Here is a 20,569-nt window from a genome sequence, read left to right as displayed (position 1 = left end):
TCACATAATCAACACTTGTAGAATAGGGATATAGAGCTTTATCTATACACTAAGTTACAGATACAATACTATAAGGCTTTCGAAGAAAAGAAGTCTGTTCTGCTCATATTGCTAGGACTTTCACAATGACAATGCTTATGCCCCTCTTCCTCCCCCTGAAGTCTGTTCTTTGTCAGCAGACATTTCAATTGACCAGTGCACACAAAGGACAGTACTTTTCCTTTTCCTCATTCTTCTCCTGAATAATGCCCACAGATTATTCCTGTTAACAGATACGCACCTTCCTCTTGTATCTATCAGGGAGGAAACACAAAAGCATGGAAATAATTTTGAAATCAGAGCACAAAGGAATTCTGTTCCTTCCAAGAAGGCAGCTTTGAAAGCCAGATCAGCATCCTTTGGCATTACTTGTTAAGTTCAGCATATTTGATATTTCCATCATTTCTTCAGTAGTTCACTGCACCATCAGCAAGCCTTACTTTTTCCTCCATCATCTTCCCCTCAAGGATAAGAGACTGTAGCTATCCAGTCCATTAAGTGTTCAAAGACGCAAACCCCTCTAGATATTAATTCAATTCAGTTTCTCACAGTCACTGACTCAGCCATGCGTAGTGCAATACTGACGTCTGACCTCGCAGCCTCCTGTGAGCTGAATTTGTACTTGCCGTTTCCCCATCTCTACGCAGCCATTGGGTACCGCGATTGACAGGCAGGATGGGGAGCGTGCGAGAGGAGAGCTGCTCGGTACCGTGCCAAGTACCATCTGCGAAGCTATTTCTAGTCCTGCCAGCTTGTCAGGTTTCAGCACACAAACACCACATCTGAAAAGGTTATTGCTAACTTTCTCTTGTCACATCTCTCATTTGTGTTTGTGATCATTCAAGATAGACAAATCCATGCAAGCTTCAGGGGACAGTTAATTTGTTCCTGTAAAGTCTGCCTGGATTAATATTCAAAATTAATTCACCTTTCACTGAGTTCATAAGCAGGTACAGCAATAGCCTATTGAGAACAAGGTAGCACAGCCTCCATTTTTTAACTACAAACATCCCTTTTCCAGCAAGTCTAAGCCAGGAAATATGTACTATGCTTTGTGACAATCTAAATATTAGTATATAATTATACTAATCAGTATGTTTACTGATCAGAAATCAGTTCACCAAGTCCTGATGTAGTGCATCTTCATCAGGACATCAATAGGTCATCAAATGCTTGACAACAAGTCAAGCCCACCGAGCACAAAAAGCAACAAAGTAAATTAATACACATGTCAGGATAAAAATTTCTAAAGGTTTTTTTCTTTGGAGGAGGATAAATAAGCATTATGCTACAGCTTTTTTTAAATTATTCTTTTTAGAATGTCTGTAGGCTGTTTTAAGGAGCCACAATACACTGGAGGAATAGTTTAAAAGCAAGTCTTACAATAAATAAAAATCAAGATGTCATAAGCGGTAGAGTGGAAATTAAAATATGATGAAAGCTGAAGGAATAAGGGGGATTGTTCAGCAAAAGAATGCTGTTATAAAAAGAAAGTAAGAAAAACAAGAGACTTGTGATTAGCAAGGCAGGAGAGCATCAGCATTCTAGACTGAAGAGTCAGCTCTTTAGACATGGAAGGAAAATTTCTGCTCACACAATTTCAATTACCTGAGCCAGTGAATTTTCTCCTGTTTTTAGGGTCTTGTGAGGGTTCACACAACCACCCTCCCCATGCCCCAGGGGCAGAATAATCATCACAGTCTTATAAGCCTTTTCTTGCCTTCAAAATAAGCCATGGAAGACATGGCTATAATAAGCTATACAGAAAGCATGCTGGAAAAATCTTTTTTCTCAAGCACTTTTGCCTCCAATAGAACACTCCCCCAGCAGCATGAAAAAGTGCAAGTGCACCCAGGTTCTTTCAGCACTGGTTCCCTATACGGGGTCTTTTTGCCATAGCAGAATTAGCATGTTTTGTTCTCCTTTACTCCTATTTCAGGTAGAAAGAACATGCCATGGATGGATTAGCTCCTGATTCCCACAAAACTACCCCTCGGGCCAGGACATGCATCCATCAAAATCTTGTAGAAGCATGGTCCAGCAGTCACGCTTAACTTGGGGCTCCACCTCCAGTAAGGAAGCCCTCGGAAAGAATTCTCTCTCCTTAATCTGGGGAGTGCTACAGGATCTTCTCTCAGCTCATCACAGCAACTCTGAACAGTTGCCTGCTCCAAAATTCTTAAATACGTAATTTTGGTCTTAAGTGGGCTCTCTCAGCCATGAATAATATATTTCTTAGTAATTCAGTTCCATTTCAGGAAGGAAACAACAAAAATTCCCATGAGTGTTCAGTTGCCAAAGGGATTTTTCAATCAGCAAGGAATTAACCTTTGGGTAGGTATACATTCACACCTTATGACTTCTGTCAAGCTACTCAAATACACGACCTCCAGAAAAGAATACTGGTTGCCTTTATTTATATACCAATTCCTACCCCATTTTCAAAATGGGATGTTAGGTAAAAATCAAAAGTTTAAGAAACTCAGAAGCATATTCTGCTTGGAACTGTACCTCCATGTATTAAAAACCAGCTTCAGAAGTTCAAATTCAAAAGAACTGGGTCCAAACACTTACTGAACCTGTATCTAGCCATTATAGTTTCTACTCTCAGAGCAGAAAGGAGCAGACAGCAATGCAGCAAAGAGTTGTCCATAAAAATTCTAGGGCATAATAGTGCTGAGTATAATCGCTTCACCTCTGAAGTGCTTTGTGTCTTAATTAAAAGTCACGGTCTGATCAGGTTTTGCATGATGCCGAAGTCCATCACAAATAATATCTGATGGTATTTGAAAAAGGTCATTTGTGTGCTGGAGAAGTTCAAGAGGATTTACTGTGTGCTTTTGTACAGAAAGTCACTAAGTTTTCCTTCTCAGCAGTGTTCACAAGCTGTCATTTCAGAAATTATGTCAAAAAGGAAAAAAAAAAACCAACAAAAAAACCAAACAACTGTTTAAGACCACTCACTATACCTTAGATACCTTACAAAAGATTGGTAGACTGATGTTTTTGAAAGCCATCACTGAGTGCCACCCATTTTCCTAGATTCCAAGAACATCTCTTCTCAGCCCCTCTCAGTTTCTTCTGAGGGCTTTACATCCTGGTGCCAATGAAATCTAGATGAAGAGATCTTGATCCGCCAACACCAGGTTGCAATTAAGAACAGGCATGTTTGCAGTTAACTTAAAGCAGATGATGCACGGTAATTCATAGACTATGACCTGAGCCCATGGCAAAAGTAGGCCTAATTATTTTCACGTCATACATTGTGTAGGCCTGCTCCATGCTATAAAATGTTCAACTGCAGAAATCCAATTTACATGAAGAGAAATAAAACCTGTCCTGCAGTGGAAAACAGATTATACATTCTGATATCATTCGAGAGATGAGAAAAGGACCCTTCTGGGGATGCTTCATGTACTTAGAAAATGCTGAGGCAAGTGGCACTTCCATTCACGACCCATGAATGCATCCTCCCAGCATGCAAAAATAATATTAAGGAAAAAAATTCTCAGCATTCAGCATCTGCACAATAACTTGTCATCTATGGAAAATTTTTCAAAGAAGTTGAAGATTTTCAAAGATTCAAGAGGTTCAAGAGTCATGACAACAGAATCACAGTACAGCCAGATTTTGTTCAATAATGCAGTAGGGCAGACAGGACTTTGAATCTAAAACTATCTAAACAGAATGAACAAACAAGGAACTATCAAATGGGGCTAAAACAGAAGCAGATTTAGAAAATTAAATCCAGGACAAATCTTAAGGAAGAGGCAAATTTAAGCCACAGATTTTTCACCACAACTCCAGAGAAAGCACTTAGTACAACAAAATTAGAATTTAAGTCTTCCAACAACAACAAAACCTACAGCTCTATAGAGAAATTATATATGGGAAGCTAATAACCAATGAAAAATTAAATAGAAAATGCAGAACAGCAATACCTAATAATGAAACTACGAATTCAGAGACCATTTACTTGAACCTTAGCCACCGTTTAGTCAACATATGGTTCCTGACAGTTTTCTTCCATCTTATTCAGGTACTTAACAAAAAGCATCTTAAAGATTTTTTTAATAGCTTGGACAAACAAGACTGTTTGTATCATTAGTTACAGTCAGCTTTAACACCATGTAATTGCATCCTGTCATGCTCTTTAGATTTATACCAGGGATCATTTGCATTGTATTTTTGGTCCTTATTTTCTGAATCTCTCCCTTCTGAGTTTTTCGTTACATTGCCCATCTCAGAACAAGTAAGAAAAAGGAGGAGAGAAAACAATGGTACAACTCGACAGAGGTTTCAAAAATTGGACACTTGCCAAACTAGAAAGAAAAAGATACAGTGCTAACCTGTGTAACTGTTTAATACATGCACCCCCTCAGACAGTTTTGCCACACGTCTGTTGCCTCACACAGACAGCACAGTGAAGGGAGCCGAGTCCCGTGGCTATCCTTGCTGCCACATAAGCCTTACACACAGAAGGATGGTTCACAGTCCTAGATTATGTTTTCTATGAGTCTAGAAAATTATCTAAGCTATTTTAAGAATGTTAAGGCTGGAGGATTAAACACTCCAAAGCACCAAGAAGTGACAAGCTAAGCATCTATCTTAAATATTACTCCCTTGTTGAGATTTATTATAAAGTTCTTGTTTCACCATTACACTTTTCAAACCTGAAGTATTTTTTTTCCTTACGATAACAAAGCATATTTTGAAAGTGCAAGACAAATAAGACTGCAGTACTCAAACCTTTTAACAAAGCAGTTCTGTTCAAGTTATATCATTAAAACTTATCTCTCCAAAAGCATTTTTCCCCTCACACTGCATTTTTCACACAGACTTTCACCTCTCTGGAGAAAAAGTGTCAATTAAGTCAGAAATGATAGTAATATGTCTATATTCAGCCACTCAAAATCCAATTATTTTGTTTAGGCTTTTGAATAAGTACATTATTTTCCAATAAATGGATTCTCTGAAGTAATCAAGTATCTCAAAGGAACAAGGTAACAAAATATTTCTCCTTAATGTATTCCTTATTCTATTACGACCTCAAACTATTAGTTGGATTCTCAAAGATTTCCAAAATGGGTCTACATTATTTGGGGGGGGGGAAAAAAAATCAGATGTTAGCTTGAATACTATATCCGTCCCCTACACATTAAAAGCTTCCATAAAACACTGGCTGTTCAGCATTTTATTGGAAACACAAAGTGTGTTTTGCCAGAAATATGTCCAACTTAGCTGCGATTATTTTAGAGGCATAGATTTCATACCTTCTGATGTGTGAACCTTGAATTCAGATCAACAGCAGCCTTTCTGAAAGGCACAGGCCATAGACTTCCTTGAGTTAACTCCTATCTGCATCAAATAACCTTTTCAGAAAGCTGCACAGCTTTTTATTTAAACATTTCCCCAAAATAGATAACCTACAACAGACCACACATGGTAAGACATGTGCCCTGTTTCTCTGGACTGGATTTACCTAGCTTCACCTTCCAGATACTACACTTTATTACAGATGTGCCTACTGACTAAAGCTCATCATCATAATGCTGTTTCTGCAAGGATCTTTAGAGACTGATCAAGATGTCATTATTTAACCTTTGAGTTTTCCCTGTCTCAATAGATATTTAGTACCTTCTATGTCTTCAGAATCCCCTCTAATCAAAATCTTCCCTGAACTGCTGATACCAGACTTCCAGTAACTCCACTATACATCGAAGAGCTGCATTAGCCCTTTTGACCATATGACGTTACTGGAGACTTACGTTCAATTGACTACCCATTGAGACAGTGTTCTTTACAGTGCCAATACTACCAATGATCGCGAGTTGACATAGTCTACAACAATGGTCTACATTCTTTGTTCCTAAATGTTTAACTTTGTATTTAGTCATATGAAGAATGCATGGTTATTTGCACCCAGTTTATCAAACCTCTCAGATCACATGCTATTAACAAGTCCTTTTCATTATTTAACACTCCCCATCATGGGTCATCTGCATCAATATCAGTTTTAGGTTTTATTCCAGATCACCAGTCATGGGAGGTAGCACGGGATCGGAGATGAACTACATGAACTGGACTCAGCAATGAATCACCCATTTACAGCCATACTCCAAGACCTGACAGTGAAGTCCTCAACCCGCATACAATGCCCTAGTACATCTCTATTGTTCATTCGCCGATACTGAGCCACATTTTGATCCTAAATGAGAAGCACAGATCAACCACCACCAGACACCATCATCTTAATAAAAACACCAACTGTACAAAGCTATATTCCATAAGCCTATACTGACCAGTAGCACCAGCCACCCTCTTCAGTTCTGTGTTAACCATTCCATTATTCACATCACAGACAGGCCTATAATTACATGGGTCTCCCTGTGAGCCTTTTAATTATGGGTGCATTCTTTTTTCCTGCCCTCTTGGATGTCTCACAATTATCCAAGATTTAATGACAGGAAAATAACCCACAATATTAGTTGCCCATAGAATACTGTGGGCAACACTTCTATCCAGTCCAGTTTATCTAAATCTATGCAATAAAAATTTGAATTAAGTTGCTGTTATTGAATGTGCTCCTTAGCTCTTTTCCTGTCATCTTGCAAGTGGGAAAGCTTAAATCACTAACAATTTTAGCTAGCTAACAGAGATGTTTTAGTTATATTTAGCACTTCTAAAAGGGCAAAGTACTTGGAAGATACACACTTATTTGGATGCTTATATATATTTCCAGCAACACGCTTCTTCACATACATTTGCTAGGTGACTAAGTGCTTTGCTTAGTTCATTTTTGAACACTATGTGCTGGAAAAACACTAATTAACTTCATAACGTCTTCAAATCAAGAAGCATTTAAAAAAACATTCTTACAGTGAGGGATGCAGGCAAAAGCAAGACCTGACACGCAGCTTTACAAAGAAAGTGCTATAGAGCGTGATACTTGCATGCAAGCAACTATTAGGTATCACCATGAACAAGCTGCACATATTTTAAGTATGCTCCTTAACAGAGAGTAGCTGTAACAACTAAAAAGTGATGAATAGGAAGTAACTCCTAGTAAGCACCCCAAAAAAAATTCACATATTTAGTCACTGAACTGGTGTCTTGATAGGCACACAAGGCATTTAGTTTTCAAAAAAGACTAAAATCCCACCCACGGCAAAACAAATCTAAGCACAGATTAGGGAAGCTGACAAATCAGTTAGGTTAGAAAATATCTTTTAAAAGAATTAAGAAGCATTCCTTTTAAGAAGAACTACAAAATTTATGACAGGACTTGCCACAACCAGATACAGTAGCCTTTAGAATGGACTTTTATTGTAGTTTTTGAGATGCAATAGATGGTACATAGCACCTACCTTGAATGTTTACAAAGTTTACGAGGTCTATTATGCAATTTCCGATCCCAATTCTCTGGATCACTGGAGTTACTGTCATAAGGATGAGGCCGTCCTGCCATTCCACTGCCAGCTTCCTCACACTACTGCTCTGAAAAGCACACATGCAGCACTCACAACCTACATTAAGAAAGTTTACCTTTAAATAATGCCACACAGAAAAAAAAAATTAGACATGCAGAATTTAGCGTTGTTATGTTTTGGCTTTTTAAATAAAGATTACAGAAAATAGGATATACTGAAGCACAACTTCTAAATTGCATGACAATAATATTCTATACATTTTGCTGATACCTGCACTAAAATGATTATTTTGTTATAAGAAATATAGTTCTATAATTGTTGGCAGACAACTTCAATTTTGCCACAATTAATTTCACTGTGTCCAAACAGAAAAGTCACTGGTTACAAAACAAAAGGCAAACACATCATAATTTTCTTTCAAATGTATAAAGTTAATTCAAAGAAAGATCCCAACTGTAGAAGAGAGACCAACAGTTTCACAATTTGAATGGCTGCCCAAGAGAAAAACAGAATTAAGATTAACAAACAGTTATATCTGGGTCCTTACTCCAAAATGGAATCAACACCAGTCCTTAGAAACACTCAATGTAGTTCAGTTTCACTGACTTTTGCAGAAAAGTCACAAAAATTTAATAGAAAAATAGACATTATAAGCCTACCCTTCCTTGACTGGGATCCAATATTACGTTCAACTCCCACTAAAATTCACTCATAGATAAAACCACCTTGTGACTGTCAATAAAGATAGCCAATCTTAAATGACTGGTGTTCAAGTCATACCTATGTGTTACACTTGTGTCAAGAGAGTTGTATAGTTCAGAATGACCTGGTTACAAAAATGAAAAAGTAGCCACAAGTGAACAGCTGATGATGTTTTTCCAGATGCTGTACAATCAAATTACAGATAGATAAGTCTACTAAGTAATGGAAAGATAAGCCTACTATGTTTCTCTAAAATTTTAAGCTAAGTATTTTAGAAACATCGTATCTCCACCCCACCCCCCTTTACTATATTTCTATTACATTCAATGAAACTTATCCTTTTTGGAAGTGAGTTCCAAAGGAATTGAGACTTCTTTAAAACAAGGTAGCTGCTCAAATAAAATGTCCCTCTAGTCATGGAAAATAGAAAAGCTCTTCTGACAAATTTACATTCTCTTAGCTAAATTTAGACCCAAAAATTTTTATTACAGGGGAATGGTAGAGAACAAGCTTCTTAAAAATGTTAGTTGCATATGAGTTTTTCCTTCATGTTCAGTTCTAACAAAGAAAACAGATTTTATACCAAGTATACAATCTCCACCACAGGGTTGGGGTTTTTTCCTGTTATGGTTTCTATAATTAAACACACTCTGATTGGAAGACTCGTATGGTCAGGTGTCCATATAGAGTCAGGAAAGGAAAAAACATTTTATTTAAAATTACAGGAAATACTCAACTTTCTCATGCAAAAAAAAGCAAAAAGCCTCAATAAGCATTTCATTGTGTATTACCTGGAAATTCAGGTTATCAAAGCATGGTCAATGTGTGACAATACTACACAAACATAGAAGGTTACACACATTTATCAGGTATGTTTAGATGCCTAACAAGGAGAAATCTACAACCTATTTCAGAACAGAAAAAGTATTAAGGAGACAAGGGGAAGGAAGGCTGGTTTATAAATTCAGTCATGAGTTCCTTCAGCAGCAGTCATTCAGAACTTAGGTGCAATACGACATACCATTTTCATACACAAGCAATACAAAAATAAAGACACTTTTTATCCTGAATTGAAACAAATTGTGTTCATTAGATTGAGTCACTCGAGCAAGATACACAGCGAGTCTTACTACTCGTGGCAACAACACGGTTTAGAACAAAAAGCAAAGACCGGCAATCTCCCAGCAGAACACCACAGCTCCCATTCTGCAATCACCCCCAGCTACTGACTACCACAGGGTCCTGCTTCAACTCCTGTATTTGCTGAAGCGCCACAGTGACGGGCTCACTTAGCACCACACGTTTCTTTTTCAGCTTTTGTTTGTTGCCACAAATTCCCTCTTCCCTTTAAAACCATCTAAAAGACTTATAAACACCTCACCCTCTCAGGTATGGACCAAAGCAGGTGCCTTATCAGAAACAGGATGTCATCCAGCAGCTAGTTCTTACTCATTTCATTGAAGTAAGACATCAGTATTTGAATTTAGCTTTTGCTCTAGAAAGACGTGTAAAAGCGGCTGGTTTTATGAGAACTGCAGCTGAAAAGTCAATTTAAAGTCACTTTCTTAAATTGTCTCACACTTTCTGCCTTCTCCCCATCTTTCATTTAATGAAAGTGACAGATTCAACAGGAGGGTATAGGTTCACATACACTTCAAAGAAAAAAAAAGACTGGTTTAAGTAGGATCAGCTCCTCAATCTGCTTTGCTGTGCAGCTACACACTTAAGCCATTACAAACAATAGATGACACAGAAGGACAGAAACAAACGAATGGGACTGCTCCTCATGAACAACAGTATTCCCTTTTCCCAGCTTAAAGCATATGAGGAACCCCAGCAATGTCACTGATGAAGTACCAGACTGGCACACAACTCAGAACCAGAGCACAGTTATGAAAAGAAGATAAACAATCTGAAAGTGTCCAAAGCCGCATCTTGTGAAACTTCTAATACAGTTCCAAGCATGTCACACTATGAACTTGTGAACAAGAAAGTCTTCCCTCCATCCTCCACTCAGCAGGATCTTAACAAATAGCACTTCTCTAAGAAACAATTTGCTGTAATGCAGCCAATGTTTTTTCTTCTTGACCACTGTTGATAGCGCTTTTGTGCTGATTATAAACAAACGTATTTATCTATTTTATTTCAGGTTTTAACAAACCTGTAAGACTATAAATAAGGAATATTTTTGATGCTTTTCTCTACTGAAAATAGAAATTTCTCAATTCGCAAATGCTGTATAAATTCTGTAAACTAACTAGTCCTCCTGATTAATTTTTCAACACTTCTGCAAATCCACTTTTTTCTGCAATAGAAAAGAATATGTTTCAACTGTGGTTCAAAATTTTTTTTTTTTCTTCTTTTGCATGGATTCTCACTGTGGGCAATAAAGAAAGCATTTTTTGTGGAACATTCCGGCCTTGCACATAAAACAAAAAAACTGCAAGAGTACACAGCCCCAAATACTATTCAATGACTCCCATGAAATCAAGAAACTGCATCTGAAATGTTGGTAAAGGCAAAAAGGCACCGGGAGCACATGAAATAAAGAAGGAAAAAAAAAAAATCAAATCCAAATATCCTTTGCAGATCACAAAACACTGTCATATTGGCCAAACTGATTGCCATTCTAATTAGCTAATAAGCCATTCTCCAGGTGTAAAGAATGATTTCTTACCCCTCTGCAGAAAGCTAATACTCTAGAGAATTATCACAGGGAATAATTGTGTAAAATAGGAAATCAGTAAGCAAACTTTAATTTTCAAAGCTTTCAACACAGACAGCTAGAACGCTTCAGATTTGCTAACATCAACTTGAAGCCAGAATCATCACTCATTTATGAAAGTTATAGACTACTGAAATACAAGGGAATAGTAAAGACACCCAGTGGGGTTGGGAAGCTAATAGTCGATGTGGTAGAGCCACTCCAGGCATTGCAAAATACAGTAATTAACGTGTTTACACCACTACTTGAAGAGCTCATGAAAGGATGTATCATATACTAACTTGTGATAGCTGTGGAACAGATTATGTTAAATAATACTTAAAGCATATTCAGTGCTGTGCCATGACAAAATACAATGCATGACAGATGCACAGCAGATTAAGCAAGATTTAGATAACATCAGATGCTGGACAGAAGTGGACATATACTTTTGCGAGATGCAGGACTTGCACTCTTCAAGGTACTGCACGTGGGGAAAAAAAAATGTTCTTTGGAAATCTTTCAGGAAAGAAGTAAAGCTAACCTCAACCATTATCAATACATTTCAAGCCAACCAGCCCACTATATTTATTGAGAATACTTGTAAGGCTGCAAAGCTCTGGAGTCTTACTAAAAAAGATGATTAAAATAGCCTGAAGTTTTGAGGCAGAGGCCCAAGATGTCATCTTCTGGACACCAGCTCATCAGGTGGAACAAAGAACTGATTGCTTCAGCTGTCAGTACAGAAGACAACATTCAGATAACACGTAATACTTCAGGCAGCTACTCAGCTTTAAGCCTTGGTCAGAAGCATTTCCTAAAGTAGGACAGGTTTCAGAAGCTCATCTGCTCTAACCTGCTCCATCAGTGAAACACTCTGTAAAGGTGAACCAGGATAATTGGAAAGATCCAATAGACAAGTAACCAGCTAGGACACAACCTGGCATTAGTTGTGACAGAGAAACTCCAGGATTCAGATTATTTAGACTTTCTGTAAGGGGTGACGGTCTGCTCTTTGTGCCTCTAGTCATCAAAGCACAAAAGCAGCAACAACAAAAACTTAGAAGTAAGATTTACTGGGAATGCAAGCACAGTGACATTACATCCTAATTAAGAAATACAGTTCAAAGTACACATGCTCATAATGCAAACACCATCTATCATGGAAATCCGTACCTGCCAAGTGAGTTTCTTGCAAACTAGTGCAGACATCAGCCACAATTCAGCCACATAAAGTAGCTTTATAACATTTCAATGATGATAATTTATCAAACTGACGCTGATTAAAGCATAGCTAAGAAACATCCTTTGCAATACAGTCTCAACATTAACATAGTAGGTCAGGATTGAAGCTTCTCTTAATGAGTAAGAAGTTAAAAAAAAAAACAACCAAAAACAATTGAGCAGTCACAGGAAGCTGATGATATTCCTAAAAGGAACATGATGATAAAACACCTATCTGATATCGGAAGCCTAAAAAGCGAGAGGTAGAGGATTCCCAACTCCCCCTCTGTATTAGGATTCATTGTGTAAAATCAGCCTAGGTCTACCTGTGAAAGTCTCAGTGGATTAAGCAGCTTCTCCCACACAAAAGCAGAATCGTGGTTATCAGTGCAGGAAAAAGGAGCAGAACCTAACTTCTTGCCACTACTACTAGCCCCATCTTCTGTGGCCCACCAATATAAAACAGAAAGCAGACAGACAAGGGGCTTCATAACACTCAGCATCAGTGACAAGATGAATAGCATGAAACAGAGTATCAGGTAGATTTCTTGAAGAAACAAGCAAGGTCTATACCTATGGCTATACCCAGCAGTAACAATACATCTCAGTGAGCAAGAAAATCCCAAATAATTTTTCACATTTTAAATGAATTCTAAATTAGCTTTTGATTTTATACATGTTTTAAAGGCATATGTATAGAGTATAATATGTATATGTAGATATTTATATGTATCATATAAAGAGATTTATTGATAAGCAACAGCACCGGGCCAAGATTTAACCAACACTGCTAAAGGAAAGCTGTGCTGAAAGAAATTAGCACATAATGAGATTTTGATTTTTGTGTATGCATACAGGACAAAACAGGCCCAGCCTCAAACATACAATCTATGAAAGCTTACAGTTTATAACAAAGTGACAGAAAAACCAACAGTGATGACATTTGTGACTAATTTAATAAGCAGTGTCATCCACACATCAGCTGTTTACCATTTTCAAATGCAGTGGCGCCTAAAAGGAAAACGAGGCTTCAAGAAGGAATTTAATGTGTGATACGAGAGCTGCTTTAACTTCTTGTCTTTCTTAATCCCCAGTTTCCCTGGCATTAACACACTGGGCAAAAGCACAAATACAAACACGTGCTGAAAAAACTCATAAGAACAGTCTCAAACAGCATCATCAGTAGACAGCAATGATGACCACAGGCAGGATGTAATAGACTATAATGAGTTTTTGAGACAGAAACAGTACAAATCAAGAGGTAATATGCAAAGGCTTTTGGCAGGAGATTTGTGTGTCTTAACAGAAAAAAAAAAATTTCTCTGTGATGTTTTGCAAGAAAGAGACCTAGTCAAAGACAAATCCACGCTGACAGACCTGCAACACATACAGTGGAACAGTCTTCCTTAACTACAGAGAAATGGTTAAAAAAAAAAACAAAAACCAGCCAGTTCCTTTTGACTGTACTTGTGTTCAAGCTATAGGAATTCAAGGTAACCTACACAAGATGATACAGAGACAGATTTTTAGTTCAGATAAAAGAAAACAATTGTGAACTATCAGGTTATGAACAGTGAATTGTGTGAAGTTGATAATTTGAATTGTATTTCTGGATCATCTAATTCAATAGCAAATTGAAGAGAGAAAGAGAGGGTCTTCCAGGGAAAGGATCACCAAAGCTGAAGGAACAACAGAGATAAGTACTCTTTAAATCAATCACTGAAGATGATTCATGAAGAAAAAAGGCAAACAAAAATAAGAACAGAGACAACAGTTAAAAGGCTACCGAGAAGCCAGGTTTTAAGCATGTACTCAAATTTGTAAGAGGCAGCCAACAGTAAAGAACAAAAAGATACAATGCTCAACCACTACTTTGGACAAAGAAGCCAGACAAGTGACAGACACAAACCTGGAAAAGGTCTATGACGGAGCTGGATCCAAATTCTGAAAGAAAAGAGTTCTAAAGTGACACATTTGGGATCAGAGATAAAAAGGAAAAAGACACAGAAGCAATAGCTAGAAACAAAAGTGAATTTAAAGGAAAAAAAAGTAATGACAGGCAACTGCAACCCATAATTGTACTATGATAGATTGATCATACAACCAATTGATATTTTCTGCAAATAAAATATGATTATGTGGAAAAAAGTTTTATAAAGATACTGAACTCATTAGGAAATCATTTGAGTAGGTAAATCGATGTTCAGGGATTATGTAAAATAAGTATGCTCAGGAATATGTGATCGCTGTCAGGCAGTCCTAAGCAATAATACTGTTTCTGTACAGCCCTCATAGCAATTGCAGGTTTTACCAATAAACATCACACGATTAAAACTAGTAATTTGTGTTCAGCCTACTCATGACACCACACGTAACAGAGTTATCAAGGCACAGCGACCAGACGAAGGTACTCTTTCTACGATCATTTTAAAGTGTAAAAGCTTCAGCACACGATCTGTCTCAGTCGATAGGGAAACCCGAAGCAAGGCCCTCGGAGAGATGTGATGCCTCAGGAGGCCGGCTGAAGTACTCTGAAACGCCTGTGGGCGACTACAGCACCGCTCCGGTCCCTCACGGGGGCAGGGGCAGCACGGCAGAGCCACGGACGGGCCGACCTCCCGCAAGCGCTGAGGGGGGGACAGCCCAGGAGCCGCGGCCGAGAGCCGGGCCGGAGGGGCACGTCGCCGCCCGCACCCTCCGCCGGCTCGGCCGCAGCGGCAACGGCCCTGGCCGCGGAGAAACGGCCCGGCAGCCCCGGCACACAGCCTCCGCGGGGCGGCGTTCCGTGCAGCCCGACCGGGCCGGGCCCTCAGTCGCCCCTGCGCGTCGCATCGCGCCGCCTCCTCCCGCCACTCACCTGCGCGGCGCCGCGACCGAGCCACCGGCTCCCGCCACCACCGGCCGCTGCACCCAGGCCCGGCAACCGCCGCCGCCGCCGCCGCCGCCGTCACCTCTCGCGAGAGCCGCCCAGCGCGCAGAGGAGGAGGAGGCAGTGGCGCCGAGATCTCACGAGACTTGCGGAGCGGGGGGCGGGGCGAGGCGGGGGGCGAGGCGACGCCGTTGCTAGGGGCGGGCCGGCGCTGTGAGGCGGCGGTTGCTACGCTGTGGCCGGCCGGCGGCGGGCCGAGCCCGGGGCTGCCTAAGGGCTGCTGCCGCTCCGGGGGGCCGCGCCGCGCCGCCGGTAGCGGGCGGGAGCCAGATGGCGGTCCCGCCGGGCGCCGCCGCAGGTGTGCGGCCAAACAGGCGGAGCCTCCGCCGGGGGTGGAGGCGGCCGGTCTGAGGGCCTGAGAGGCAGTGCTGGAGAGCGAGCGCCGCCCGCCGGCGGGAAGAGCTGCTCCTCGCCTCCCGACTGCCGCCGCGGAAAGGTAATTGGGAAAGAGGAGGCAGATGAGCCAAACTTTCCCCTATAGAGCTACACTGAGGGGATGATAACTGGGCAGCTGCCTTTCTGCTGGAGCCCTGTCAGTGTTTACACACAGGTGTTCTGAGGAACAACCGTTAACGGTTTTACATGGCAGCACGTACCCAGCACCCAGGCCTCTAGTCTAGCCCCATGGTACTCTGGCACCGTCATCCATCTATCCCTGCCTGGCACAGAAGAAAAAGCCGAAGAAGGATATAATACAGTTTAGCTAGACGAGATGACACCTCTGCTGTCTCAACCTTCATCCTGAAACTGATTCCTGATTTAAATTACAACTATAATTTTTAGGTTTGTTCAGCCCTATAGGTTATATAGAGTCTGTGTGATCTGCAGTCTATTTAGGAATATAATTAGTGGATGTGGCTTTCATTCCATAATACCCCAGCAGAACTATCATGTCCCACATTGTTGGCAACTTCAGTGTACTGAAGTGTCACAGGTGTTAAGATGACACTTAAGTCCTTTGCACTCTTCATAGGGGGAGAATAAAACCATACCAAGCCCCAACTGTATTCAGATCTAAAGACAACATTTGTCTCTTTTCTAAGATATTCTCTATAGCATCATTATTAAATACAGGCAGAGCTTGACTTCCATATCAGATGAGAGGACTGTAGAACTCTAGACAATAAGTATATTGAAGCAAATTGGAATTAGTGGAGAGTTTGGAGGAGAAAGAGAAGGAGCAGATCTGTGCCCAAACTTTTGAATGTTTATTTGTTCTCCATTGTGTGAAGCCAGTTTGGATGCACAGTGGATATTTTGGGGCAGCCCCACTGTGAAGATCAACCATCATGTATGGGGTCTTCTCAGAGTCTCATAAAATGCTATTCTAAGCCACTGTTGGATCAGACCTCCCAGGGAGAACATGCAGGTAAGAGGGAACACGAATCTATACCCTACTGATGAGTATATTCGCCCTTGAGCAGGGGTTCTGATTTAATCTCTGGTGGAGGAAGCTGACAAATTTGCTATCAGATTCCAGAGACTGGAACTCTACAGCCAATGCCTCTCGTCTGCTTCTTATGTAACTTACAGAGCATCCTCCTGTTTCAGGGACACCTAAGTATTAATCTAAAGCCTCAGTGAGTGTGCACCTCTGGACTTGCCTGATGCATTAGCAGATCTGACTGCTTCAGGCAGGGAATATTAGACAGACAAGTTGTACACCTTATGCTCATTGGGGAGAGGAGGGAAAGGGGGGGGCAAGAGAGCAAAGATTTGTGTCTTTGCTGTATTGAAATGCCCTATAAAAGACAGAAGCTTTGCTACAATATACAGCAAAACATGAATCTGTTAAACGAATTCTCTTTTCCATCCTTTAACAATAACCACAGAGAGAAACCACACAGTTCTAGAAATCCAGCAGCAGAACAATGACAGCCAAGCAGCCCGCACAAAAGCTGTTAGAATGCGCTAACTAGGCAAGGAGTCAGATGATACATGCTGTTTAACAGTGGGCTGAGCAATATTGAACAGCAGTATTTACAGCAGCCAAAGTTAGAAGCAGCTAAGAAAGCCAAATCACTAGCAGTTAAATCACCAGCAGTAGATTTTACCTACAGATCTTACAATTTATCTAGTTTTCATTAGGGTTCTTGTGATTTTGGCTTTGTTAATTTTTCATGGGTTTGTTTTTTTTTCACATGCTACTGTTTTACTTCCCCTGAGGATGGATATTGATATTAGAGCTTCTTGTTTCAGTAAGTCATGAGTGAGAGACATGATTATATTTCTTTGCATTGAGAATTTTATAAAAAACAGGTGTGTACAATAGATATCCGTCTGCACAGGATAGGTCTTTGAGGACACAGGTCTTAGCACAAAGGCCTTGTCGGATCATAAAGCAAGGCTTTCTGCCTTGAAAGGAAGTATGTGCATAGAAACCACATTCTTCAGGGAGGAAAGAGGCCTTCTAGAGACACCCCATCTTTGGAAGGCTGATCCTGTGGATGTGAAGGCATGCAGACCTAATGCTTTTCTAACTTTATCTCACTATAACAGGGGACATAGGAAGTCTGCTCTGGCAGTCGCATGTCTGAGTCTGTTGTAAAGTGCAGGCTCACTTAGTATCTACATTGTTTACATGCAAATACACAACCTGGCGTAGACTTAAGGCACGTTCCAGTGCGTGCGTGGGAAAAGAACTCGACCATACCCAAGAGTCATGCCACTGTCTCCTCCAGTGACGTTGACTGGAGATGAGATTTTGGCTCATACTAGATAAAAGCTCCGTATTTAGCCATGTGCAACCTCAATCCTTCATCTCTCTTTCCTTGTTCTCTTAGAAAGATAGGTAGGCAATACCATTTATCTCTCTGTACTGTTCATTCATCATATCTTTATCATGCCTCTTTTTATTTATTTCTTTTCTGACTGCTGTTGTTACCATTTATTATCATATATAAGTGTTTCAGTGGCCTGATTATTTCTTACCATCCTCTTTCTAGTCCCTTAATCTGTGAAAGAGAGATGACCAAAATTGCACGTGTTAGTCCAGGTGAAGTTGAATCTTTGCAATATATCATGGTATTAAAATATTTTTTGTAACATCCTCTGCCCCACTCTGAACATTTTGCTGTTTTGACTGCTGCTACACTGATCAGAGGTTTCAGTGGAAAAGCTGTAACAAATCTGTTTTCTAGATAATTACCATTAGTAAGTAATTTAATTCAAATTACATCTTTTTTCTAATGGGCATTACCTAGCACTAATTCATCTGCCACTGTGCTGTCTTTAGCCCTTCGGAAGAGTCATACTGTATGTGGGCAAAGCAAACATCATTTTAGCCATAAATGAGACAGTACTGAGCATAGTTTGTCTGTGGCCATATTTCTAGCTAAACAATGTTCAGTGGTGCATCATCTGTCTCTGACCCTGGAGCCCTTTGTAAGCAAGAAGTGTTTTTTGAAGTGTACAAAAAATTTAAATATTTGTGTAAGCATCTTTCATCTACTGGATAGCTGAAGATTAGGAAGAACAAGTTGTTCAGATAATAGAATTCTTTGTTTAGATCAAAGGGTAACAGTTTATGAATTTGGCACTTGAAGATTATATAGTTTCTGCGTATGCGTCATTATTGTAAGGGGACATAAATAGGTTTGTGCTAGGTAAACACCTTTTGCTTAACCATCAATATGATTTTGTGTGCAGGAAAGACAAAAGGAAAAATAAAAATTGCTTTCATCATTATTTTTGTATTTATATTGCTGTAATAAAATAAAATGGCTTAATAATCTTGCCCCAAATGCTAAATTGTATCAGAATAGTTACAGGTCAGTCAGTTATTATGCTTTAAAATAATGTCCAAGAGCTTTTGGTCCACTTTATTTAGTAATACATAAGTGAGACATAGGTACAAAAATGCAATTTTATTTCTTTAAGTTGGCACAGATGTCTGATAAAAGAATAAACAGAAAGTGCACTTTAAGGCCTCGATTCTACAAATAGACAAGTGGCATGGAACCCCTGCCTGTGGGGGGGGGCGCACCGATGTGCACAGGCATACCATCTGCTTGCAGCATCAGAGCCTTTACATTACTAAAAGTATAGCCAAGATTATGAACTACAGTTTACTAGTTACAAGTACCTTTCTAGCCTCCAGCAGATTGCATTTATATTTGTAATGGTTTATGAGTTTTTTACTAAGTTCCCCAAGGCATGCTAGACATCAAACAAACAAATAAGAAGTGATATGGGAACATACATACAGACACTTTGGCTTAGAGCAGCAATTCATCTAGGTTTGAGCTCTGGCAATGCCAAATTTGGAGGCAACCACCATTATTCCTACTGAGAAAACATTCATATTAGTCAGAAATGATTGAGGGTCCTAAGCACATATGTGCATATACCATTCAAAATAATTTTGTATTTGCTGCTTTTTAAAATTATTATCATAACTGATTTTTCCCCATCCTTATTTATGTCCGATTCTTTTTGAGTCCTGCTTAGAGTTTGAATGTGTTACAGCTAATGGTTCCTCTCCCAGGTTGATTTCTGCATGTTAATGGTTCTCATTTTGGGGATTTGGGAAACTGAGATCCCAATTCTACAAAAAATTGCATATGAAAATGAGTAATTTTATTTATGAGAGCCACTGGTCTCACAAACAAAAAATACTTATGCATGAGGCCTAAGACAACATACAGAAATTCAGAGATAGATAGTTTACAGAGAAAACGAGGGACAAAAAATATATATTGCAAGATTTTTGTTTCAATTGTAATTGTCTAGTATAGAATCATTTCCCAGTTCTATAGTTAGGGCCATGCTTAGATACGTGCTACCATCTCTGCTCCCACTGTTTCTGCAGTTAATTATAGGTTATCATCTTTTGGAGGAGGGGAAGGTAATCAAACCTTCCCTTCATTTCAGTATTTTGCAAAATTTCATTCTTCTGTTTCGTACAGAATTTGTTTTAATTTTATCCCATTGTACTTTAATCTTAAGCTTTGCCTTCCTACTTTGATTTTTTATGTTTGCACTCTCTAATCCTAAATTATTATCATGAAGCTTTTGCTATGTAATTAATGTTCATCTGATTTTAGGCCTTCTTCTGAAAATAAATGTGGATTTAAGTTTACATATTTTCATTAGTACTAACTTAAACAAAATTTAACCCTAGGCAAAATGGTGCCCTATTCTGGAGACAGGTTCTACTGCATTTATTCATTGTTGGTTAACAATACAAGTAGGCCTAGTGATTACATACAAATGCGGTCCATGTAAGAGTAGTAGAACTGGTCTTAAAGGATTTTTCAGCTTTCTTACTGTTTCGGGTTTCTTTTTCTTTTTATACTGGAAATTTATAAGATACATTAGGCATTTAAAAGTTACCCAGAAATTAGCAGCAATGGTCATGGGTGGACTGTAAATACATTTTATTATTTGATTGTGAAATGTCTAACTCAATGGGGCTACAATCTTGAATGGAGCCTTTAATCCTTATTGCAGTTTGAATAAATAGTAATAAAATTCCCTACTTGATCAATGATATACAGACACGTGCTTACTTGGACAGACATAATGCTCTGGCTTTTTTCA

The 20,569-nt window shown here is 39.4% G+C and overlaps 1 protein-coding gene across 4 annotated transcripts in view; it reads right to left on the bottom strand.

The window, feature by feature from the left end:
- The window catches only part of BTBD10 (BTB domain containing 10), a 30,926-nt gene extending 15,922 nt beyond the window's left edge, over positions 1-15,004 (bottom strand). Inside the window, exons 1-2 of one of the 4 annotated variants that reach the window (XM_050897338.1) lie at positions 14,957-14,988; positions 7,407-7,565 (exon numbers count right to left, since the gene is read on the bottom strand). In XM_050897338.1, coding sequence (XP_050753295.1) covers positions 7,407-7,507 — 101 coding nt within the window. In that variant the 5' untranslated portion in view covers positions 7,508-7,565; positions 14,957-14,988. Of the gene's footprint in view, positions 1-280; positions 406-7,406; positions 7,566-14,956 lie in introns of those variants that run through there. The other 3 variants (XM_050897339.1, XM_050897340.1, XM_050897337.1) reach the window with 3 other exon arrangements.
- Between the last annotated feature and the right edge of the window lie 5,565 nt (positions 15,005-20,569).

The sequence above is a fragment of the Gymnogyps californianus genome, chromosome 5 (assembly GCF_018139145.2).
Source record: "Gymnogyps californianus isolate 813 chromosome 5, ASM1813914v2, whole genome shotgun sequence".
Classification (NCBI taxonomy): Eukaryota; Metazoa; Chordata; class Aves; order Accipitriformes; family Cathartidae; genus Gymnogyps; species Gymnogyps californianus.
This window is presented reverse-complemented; position numbering and strand designations above follow the sequence as displayed.